General features: G+C 53.7%; 3 protein-coding genes across 3 annotated transcripts; all 3 read left to right on the top strand.

The window, feature by feature from the left end:
* Positions 1-1,892: 1,892 nt before the first annotated feature.
* Positions 1,893-2,288, top strand: GUITHDRAFT_155851 (hypothetical protein). Its single transcript, XM_005820952.1, has one exon. It carries the CDS (start codon positions 1,958-1,960, stop codon positions 2,111-2,113), a length of 156 nt encoding a protein of 51 aa, XP_005821009.1. The 5' UTR covers positions 1,893-1,957; the 3' UTR covers positions 2,114-2,288.
* A 901-nt stretch (positions 2,289-3,189) lies between these two features.
* On the top strand, positions 3,190-4,072 carry GUITHDRAFT_119769 (hypothetical protein; the record flags this gene model as incomplete). Its single annotated transcript, XM_005820951.1, has 2 exons — positions 3,190-3,551; positions 3,607-4,072. The coding sequence occupies 2 exons, from the start codon at positions 3,190-3,192 to the stop codon at positions 4,070-4,072; spliced, it is 828 nt and encodes a 275-aa protein (XP_005821008.1).
* Positions 4,073-6,551: 2,479 nt separating this feature from the next.
* GUITHDRAFT_50268 (hypothetical protein) lies at positions 6,552-7,189 on the top strand (the record flags this gene model as incomplete). Its single annotated transcript, XM_005820950.1, has 2 exons — positions 6,552-6,838; positions 7,024-7,189. Coding segments are annotated over 2 exons (453 nt in total), but the record flags the coding sequence as incomplete, so codon positions are not given.
* Between the last annotated feature and the right edge of the window lie 1,424 nt (positions 7,190-8,613).

Genomic DNA, 8,613 nt, shown 5'->3' with positions numbered 1-8,613 from the left:
GGCTCATGAGCCGTTTCTATGAAACGCCAAAATTTGTAACGGCTAGTTTCTATGAAACGGCTAGTGGCTAAGTGACACAAACCTTCGGCACCTTTTTGCCATGGTTTTGCCTTAGAGGGGCCTGAAAATGAAGGGTGGGGGTAGTCCTACTACGGGTGTTTTGAATAAATCAAAGATAGGGTGTTTACTTGCCATTGCTGGGTGGGGGTACTGGCCTTCCCGGGAAATGGCGCGCCGCCATGCTCCATGAGGAGGGTCATTGGTGCACTTCATGAATCATGAGAACATATTTTTCTGCATCATATGAAAGTAAACTGTTGTAATACTCATTCATGTTGCAGACTGTAAAGGATTTCATGATATTTATGAGTTTCTGTTCAATTTTCACTGTATGTCATAACGCCAACATGCTGTTGTTAGCGATAAATTCATCGATCTGTTGCGTACAAAATCACAGAGACAAAGGAAAATGTTCATTGAGTTATGTATCATACTATCTATCTTGATTCAACAACTTAATTGGAAAGAGTTTCTAATACAAATGTACAGAATATGATATGAGCGAAATTGTGTCTTTGTCATTAGGTCTTCTTTAAAACCCAACTGTCGCAGTGGAGGACGTTCATTACTTGATTACAGGTTTGGAGAATGAGTATTCCATCCATCACTGGTCTTATCGTTCACGCTACTCTGGTCTCCCTCGAGTTAAAGACCTCAACATTTTTGGAATGCTCACTCCGCGAAATCATTTCCGTCGTAAAACCGTGGACGGAATCAAGAATCTACACAACTCCTCACATCCTCTTGCCTGCTGCGATATTGCAATGGGTTCTCCTGATTCACCTGCATGTCTCTGAGTGATTGTCTTGCTTCTCAGTCGAGATAGGCCCCTTCCACGCTTGAAATTGTTTCAGTGCTTATCAACATTTCGGTACCTACCGTCTCGGTATGAGGTATCCCAATCACTTTCCTTACCATCTCCTTCATACCTACACTAAACCTTGTAACTCTTCACTTCCATCGTGCATCTTGATGATATTCATCACATCCAAGTCCCTTTTCTTTCTCAGAGCAGCTTCTTTGCCATTAATTCACCTCCTCAACTGTGAAATTGAAGTTGATGCAGACAACCACTCCGCATGGAATATGACATCTCCCACTGTTATCCGCACATCTTGAAGCTGTGAGCAATCTCATGTCAGTCTTTCAGCATGTCCTGCGTCTCGTGATCACATAAGGATGACGAGATCTTGTGCTGTGGTGTCTTCAAATCATCTGTTCCGGCGTCAATCTTGTACTCACATGTTTCTCTCGTGCTGGTGCATAGCGATTCATACCGTGTCTGTTCACTTTGCAAATGAGTCTTTAGGCCTTTCTCCAACACTCAGCAGGATTATTTTCCCCTGCACGATGATTCTTAAACGTTCTAGGTGATGTTTTACCCTGTTTGGAAGGAAAAAATGTGAAAAATATTTCTGAACGACACAATCGACGAACCATTTTTTCACAGTTTTCTCCAACGAAATGCTAGAAAAAGTGACTAATGAAGACGAATAACATGCGATTACGAAGAACATTTCACGTGGAAACAGTTTGAGGCGCTACTTGCGTGAAACAGACATGAAACAGCCAGCTCCAACATCCGTCTGATGAGTGGTGGCTTCGGATGAGTAGTAATGAAGCAACTGTCATCAGGGCCCATCAAGTACTCAAAACTCTATGCATGAACTATGCAAGATACATGTAAAGATGTGGAATTGTGACCATTCCTTAACCCAGAAGAGAACGACTTCGTAGACCATGTTCTTCCGCGTGCAATTTCTATCAGAATACCAAACTTGAAATACGGCACGAAGAAAATTATGGAAAAAAAACACAGACATGCGAAGATCCAGCTTGAATACGCTTTGTATTGTTAATGGATATGTTGGTCAATAGGGTTCACTACTGTTCAGCGATGTTTCCATGTCTCGAAGTGGATGTACCACGAAGAATTCTTCAGGCACACGTCATTCCAACGAAATTCATCCCAATATGTATTCGACGCATTGGCCTCGCAACTGAGGCAACTTTGGTGCTCATTTCGAATGCAACGGTTGCCTGTCATGTATAGGAAGCAATCTATAATATTTCCAGCTTCACGGAGATCATCACATGTGAATGCCACAACTTACAAACCTCAAAATTGTCGTATTCTGTAATTTTCGTCATTTCAGTGGAAATTGAGTTATTGAAATCAGCCGAAAGATTGAAAACTGATCTTGACTAGTCAGGATGGTCTTCTATCTGAACTATTACGAAAGAATCAAGCGAAATCGCGCACCGCGGACGCAACAGCAACACAGAATAATTGGATGGAAATTTCAACGATCATGAACAAAACATGCAATTTTGTTGGAAAGCCTTCACTTTGGAAGCTTGTAGAATCTCAACGGATGCATGAAACAGAATGGCGTTTGCAGCCCCTGAAAGCGCTTGTCCTCTTCTATCCTTCCCTGCCATTTTTTCGTTGAGACCAGCGCACAAAGGGTGCTGTATGAGGGGCAAAAAGCCGTGGGCCGAATTCGACCCATGTGTCACTTAGCCACTAGTTCCCCCAAAAAAGTTCAAAGGATACTATTTTGTTCAATGACAAATTGGAAATAAATGCGATAAAACATTGAAAATACAACTCTAACTTGAATTTAAAAAGGGGGGTGATTATTTTAGTTACCAAGTACCCCTATGGGAGGAAGAACCGCTTCAGCGATGGGGGTGGGGTCCATCCTACCCTACTGGCAATCACTCTCTCACCCCCTCACCCCCTCCCTTCCCCCCCTATATTTGCTCATCCCTGTTCTTGGTTGCCTACAAGAAGCACCCATTCCCTCCAGCAGATCCTGAGTTAAGCACATCGGCACACTTGGAATGAATCCTACAAGATGTTTGGTTCTAAGCCTGGCCCTTTCTTGGTTTGCAGCTGTGGTTGCCCCTTGTGATGGCTTCGGTATCCCGCCGGTATTGAAATCGTCTCAGAGTCACGTCAACTTACTAGCATCGCGGTCCCGCTGGTCTGCCTTGTCAGCTACGAGGATGGGCTTAGGTCCTAGGCCCTCACTCAGAATACTCCCAATCGTCTCAGCCGCTCGCGGGCGGGTACGGATCTCAGCCACAAGCTCTGGGAATGCATATCTCGATCAGGTGTGCAAGATGCTGGGGGCTGATGCTGCGAATGCGACCTCGAATGTGTATGTAATTGCAATGGAGCTGCAGAAGAAGGACATGGAGCTGCAGAAGAAGGACATGGAGAAGGACATGGAGCTGCAGAAGAAGGACATGGAGCTGCAGAAGAAGGACATGGAGCTGCAGAAGAAGGACATGGAGCAGCAGCAGAAGGACATGGAGCTGCAGAAGAAGGACATGGAGCAGCAGCAGAAGGACATGAAGAAGGACATGGAGCAGCAGCAGAAGGACATGAAGAAGGACATGGAGCAGCAGCAGAAGGACATGAAGAAGGACATGGAGCACCTTGTTAATTTCTACAAGCGTCAGCTGTCTACCCTCACTCAAAGGTGTGCATCAGGCTTGATTGAAATATGCGAAATGATATTGATTACCGTGACGCAGGTATGTCCTTGAGGCGCTGTTCAGGAAAGTGGTGCAAATTGTTCGATATAGCAAGGATGGTGCGATTCCATCTATGTTGTCGAAGTCGGACCTCAACGCGATGCAGAACGGAAAGATTTCTATGACTGACGTAAATCGGCTCTTGACGGATAATGAGCACGCAGAGTTTCGACGGAAAGTGTGGGAAAGGATCGGGTTACCGCAGGACCTTGTGATACCCACGTTTGATCCAAAAATGATGCTTTATGGGCAGCTTTCTGAAATGATACACGGGTCACCGGGAAATTATGTGTTTCTACCTTCAGATGCAGACGAATTGCACATCAGATTTTTCAGTGAGGTTGCAAAGTTTTTCGAGAAGAATATAGACTATTTCGACATCGTGTCGGCAAATGCGGGAGAGACCCTGGAAGCTGATTTTTTCCGAAAAATCAAAACGAATTCGACCGGAAAGCCAAGGCCGTGACTGGGACGGTAGGGTATCATTGTCCCTCGCCTTGCATCGGGTTGCTCCGAGTCGACCTTGCGCGCCTACCGTACCGCGGCAGTACTGCAGGAAGAAAGGCAAACGGTGGAAGGCATGTGGGATGTGCGTGTTGTGTGTTGGAAGTAAAGAGTTAGTCTCCCGTCTCCTTCCGCCTTGCTCTTCTTGCTGCATGTCCTCCTCGTCTTCATCATCTTCCCTGGGCTGCTCTCGTACACCTTGACGACGGTGGAGTGGAGCGTGAAGCGCAGGGTCACTGAGCGAGCGTTGGTGAGATCTCCCCCGTACTGGGAGTTTCTCAGCCTGGACGCCAGCAGCTTGGTGTCGAGGCGACGAGGCCCGGCCAGCCTCGCGCGGGCTACGACATTGACCCTTGCCGACGAGACGAGCGCACAGTCGCAGCGAGGAAGAGCAGAGATCAACCCGTCAGACTCGTCTCCATCAGCCACGAGAGCGACTTACGTTCTAAGGTCCGAGAAGATTTCATCAAGGGTCATGGGTTTGTTCAAGACGCAGGCACGAAACACTCAGTGTCTGAGGGTTGAGAAGCCGGCGGGCCACCGTTCAAGTTCACTGGCAACGGTTCACTCGCGGCGGTTCGTGATAGTATACCGTACCGTAAGTACGGAGGGTGCCGCTCGGCGGCGGCAGGCCTCACTCAGTGGCCGGATCGGACGGTCGGATCGGACGCGCGTCGGACCGAACCGGCCGCGCGGCGGCACTGGCAGGTGATCGGCCGCACTGAAGTCGATCATCATGATGGCATGGCGGCCGCAGCCTGCCGGCAGAGTCCGCGGCAGCCCGGCCGGGACTCAGCCTCCGACCCAGTAAGGCTGCGGCCGGGCGGGCACTGCCGAGGCGAGTCACACCGTCACCGCGCCGCGTGAAGTTCGGCCGCCGAGGGACTCGGAGTTGGGCCGAGCCGGGTCCGACGGTCCGTGACCGTAGCGGCGGCGACCGCCGGCCGGCCCGGCCCGCGGGCCGGCCGCAGCGGCGGCGCCGCCCCGGGCGTGGCCCCTCAGGGCCTGGACCCCGCCGGGGCACCTGCCCCGGTCAGGCGGGCGGCCCGGCCGGGCCCCGGGAGCCTGGGACTCGGAGCACCATGTCACCGGCGGTGCCAGCATGGCGTTATGAGGAGGAGGGAGGGGAGGGAGGAGAGAGGAAGGGACGAGTAGAAGTTGAGCTTGAGGCCGTGGAGACGATGGAAGACGTCGAGCTTGCCGTCTGCGAGAAGACTCTGCGACTCTCTGTGAAAGGGCTGTATGAGCTTCAGGTACCCCTGCCCCTGGCAGCAGACCCTGACGGAGTCAGGGCCAAGTGGAGGAGGAAGAAGAAGACGCTGGAGATCCATGTATCGTTCATTTCTCCTCCCAACCAAAGGATGGACACACCTCGACAAGAGGTGGAGGGGGGCGGGGACGCTGCAAGCAGGAATGAGGTTGAGAGCGAGGGTGGGGAGGAGAAGCACCGGGGGCAGGAGAGGATCGAGGAAAGCATGAGCTCCAAGGCAGGAGAGAGAGCTGTGGAGGACGGCCCCGCTCATGATGTACCCGCTGAGCTTCCGCAGAAGAGAGAGAGCAGGCCGAAGAGCGTCATCTTGAGGATCGAGCTCGGCGGTGGCAAGTACGGCGACATTCGGGTCCAGGATGGAGCTGATCCGCTCGAGCTTGCACAAGATTTCTGTCGCAGGTTCTCAATCGACAACGAGGAGGCGGTCCTTGCTATAGCCGACTACATCCGGCAGAATGCTAAGGCTGGAGTTGCAAGGGAGGGGACCGTGCAGAAGGAGACGGGGAATGACAAGAGCAGGACTGATCGAATGGGAAGGAGACAGGAAGAGGCAGAGGGAGGAGGAGGAGGAGAAGCAGGAGCAGGAGGAGGAGGATCAACAGCTGGAGGGGATGCGGATCTGCCGATCCTCGATGGGGAGGATCTTCTGAATCGGATCTTGAAGGTGCTCAAGGCACTGGCGCTGGCTCAAAGTACTGGGCAGCAGAGGCCTAAGGGAGAGGCGCTGGAGGAAGGAGTCAGAGGGTTGTGCGCAGAGCAGGCAGAGATAGTGAGAGAGCTCTGCGTGCAGTCAGTGCGATACCTCGAACCGCCGGAGGGCAACTTGCCGGACAAGGTGAAGGAGAACCTGCTCACGATAGCGTCGGCGAGGACAGAGCAGATCAGGCAGTCGAGGAGGAGCGGAGGAGGAAGGAGGAAGGAGGAGGGTATGGCAGAGGGTATGGCAGGAAGGGAGCGCAGGAGCGCTCCTGGGCTCATCGGGGTCCTCTCGTCCACTCACGCTCACTCTCCCGCGTTCCTCAGCGACGCTCCTGCAAGGGAGCAGATCGACGGGGCAGAGACGAGGAGAGGAGAGTCGATCGACTTCAAGGGCGTGCACGACGCGCTCCTGATGGAGGAGGGCGCAAAGAAGAACGACCGGAGGGCAGCCAAGGCGGCGCTGGGCCCGAGGATGCAGGAGGTGGCGGAGAGCCTGAGCAGGGGAGGGTTTGCGGTGTGCGACAACTTCATCCCGCTCGAGCTGGTGAGGCAGGCGAGGAGGGAAATGGCAGCGCTAGTACCCCACTTCGAGGCCTCTGAGATCTGGGTGGGGAAGGATGCGGCTGCTGGGGCTCAGATTCAAGTGCCTGACGTGCGCGGGGATCGCGTGCTCTGGATGTGCGGGGCCCACCAGACGCCCAGCAGGGGGACGTGGCGATGTTCGACTCTGCTGGAGAGCAGCCGAAGACGAGGGGGATGGTGGAGCCTTGCAGCACTAAGATCAAGTCGAAGCTGTCGCAGGGAGGGTCTGCCAGGGTCTCCTCCTCCTCCTCCTCCTCCTCCTCCTCCTCCTCCTCCTCGTCACTTCAGTTCATGTCTATCAAGAAAATCCTCAAGTTGCTTGACCGGATGGTGCTGGAGCACCTGAAGCACAAGGTAAAGAGGATGCAGCATGTGGTGGAGAGGAGCGACGCCATGCTCGCAGTCTACCCGGGGAAGGACACGCGGTTTCAGACGCACATCGACAACACGGCATGCGATGGCCGCGTGCTCACCTGCCTCTGCTACCTCAACACTGAGTGGGAGGAGGAGTTCGGGGGGGCCCTCCGTATCCACAAGGAGAAACGGGGGCAGGGGAGGGAGGAGGAGGAGGAAGAGGAGGAGGGTGGAGGGAGCAGGTGGTATGCAGACTACTTCCCTCTTTGTGGACGAGTCGCTATGTCTTTGCTGATACGATCCCGCACGAAGTTCGTCCTACTCGCAACTTCCGCCACTCCCTCACCGTCTGGTACTACGACGCTGAGCAGAGGAGGAGCGCGGTAACCTCTGCTGAAGCTGCTCTGCGACAAGAGGAGGAGGGAAGTTTCATGGCGGACGGGAGGGCGAGCAAGGAGGCGTCGACCTTCTTGCGGGATGTGCTTGCTCCAAGAGGAAGGAGCCAAGCGGACGAGGCGAAGGAGGAAGAGGTCAAGAGCGTGAAGGAGGCGGTGAAGAAGCTGTCTCCTGCTGCTCTGTCCTCTGTCGCCAAGATCCTGGGAGCTCCGAGCTCCAGTCACTTCCTGCGTGCGGCGGAGGAGATGACGAGAGAGAGTCTGACAGAACTTCGAGCAGACCTGCGGAAGATGGGAATCTGAAGCAAGGAGGACGCGAGGAGAGATGGACAGATGAAGGAAGCAGGGGGAGAGGGAGAAGGTCTGACCTCGGACAGCAGGGTGAAGAGGAAGGAGAAGAGGAGGGGGAGTGAGGGGTCGGCGACACGAGAATTAGAGCACAAGGAGCACGAGCACGAGCACGAGCACGAGCACGAGCACGAGCACGAGCACGAGCACGAGCAGGGGCAGGAGCAGGAGCAGGAGCAGGAGCAGGAGCAGGAGCAAAAGCAAAAGCAGGAGCACGAGCAGGAGCAGGAGCAGGAGCAGGAGCAGGAGCAGGACTTGGCATATGTTTGTTTGCTGTACATGAGAGAAGTTGAACTATGACCCGCGCATCATCAGGCCGTAAGGTCCTCTCCTCCTCTTCCCTGTGGCTCTGTCCTTCCTCCTCCCTGCACTCGGAGATCAGGAGACGAGGAGAAGGAGGAGGAGGAGGAGGAGGAGGAGGAGGAGGAGGGCGGCAATCGCAAAAACGAGGACGAGGACGAGGAGGATGAAGATGAAGGAAGCCAGGAAGAGGACAAGAAGCAGATGGAAAGGGTCAAACGGGAGATGTGGAGGAAGAGCATATTGGGAACAAGGACAAATAGCAAGAGGGTGGGGAGAGGGATTGGAGGAAATGGAGGAGGAGCAAAAGGGGGGACGAGGAGACGCAAGAGGAAGAGGACAAGGACGAGGAGACGCAACAAGAAAAGGAAGAGGAAGAGGAAGAGGAAGAGGAGAAGCAAGTGCAGGAGGAGGAGGAGAAGGACGTGCAGGAGGAGGAGGAGGAGGAGGAGGAGAAGGACGTGCAGGAGGAGGAGGAGGAGAAGCAAGTGCAGGAGGAGGAGGAGGAGGAGAAGCAAGTGCAGGAGGAGGAGGAAGCATGCTGTAGCTCACTGC

Source organism: Guillardia theta (genome assembly GCF_000315625.1).
Source record: "Guillardia theta CCMP2712 unplaced genomic scaffold GUITHscaffold_157, whole genome shotgun sequence".
In the NCBI taxonomy this organism is placed as follows: domain Eukaryota; class Cryptophyceae; order Pyrenomonadales; family Geminigeraceae; genus Guillardia; species Guillardia theta.
Note: the sequence above shows the minus strand (reverse complement) of the source record. Positions and strands in the feature narration are given on the sequence as shown.

Excerpts from the sequence above, each read along its gene's own strand:
- GUITHDRAFT_155851 (XM_005820952.1), top strand. The coding sequence starts at position 1,958 with ATGTTTCCATGTCTCGAAGTGGATGTACCACGAAGAATTCTTCAGGCA.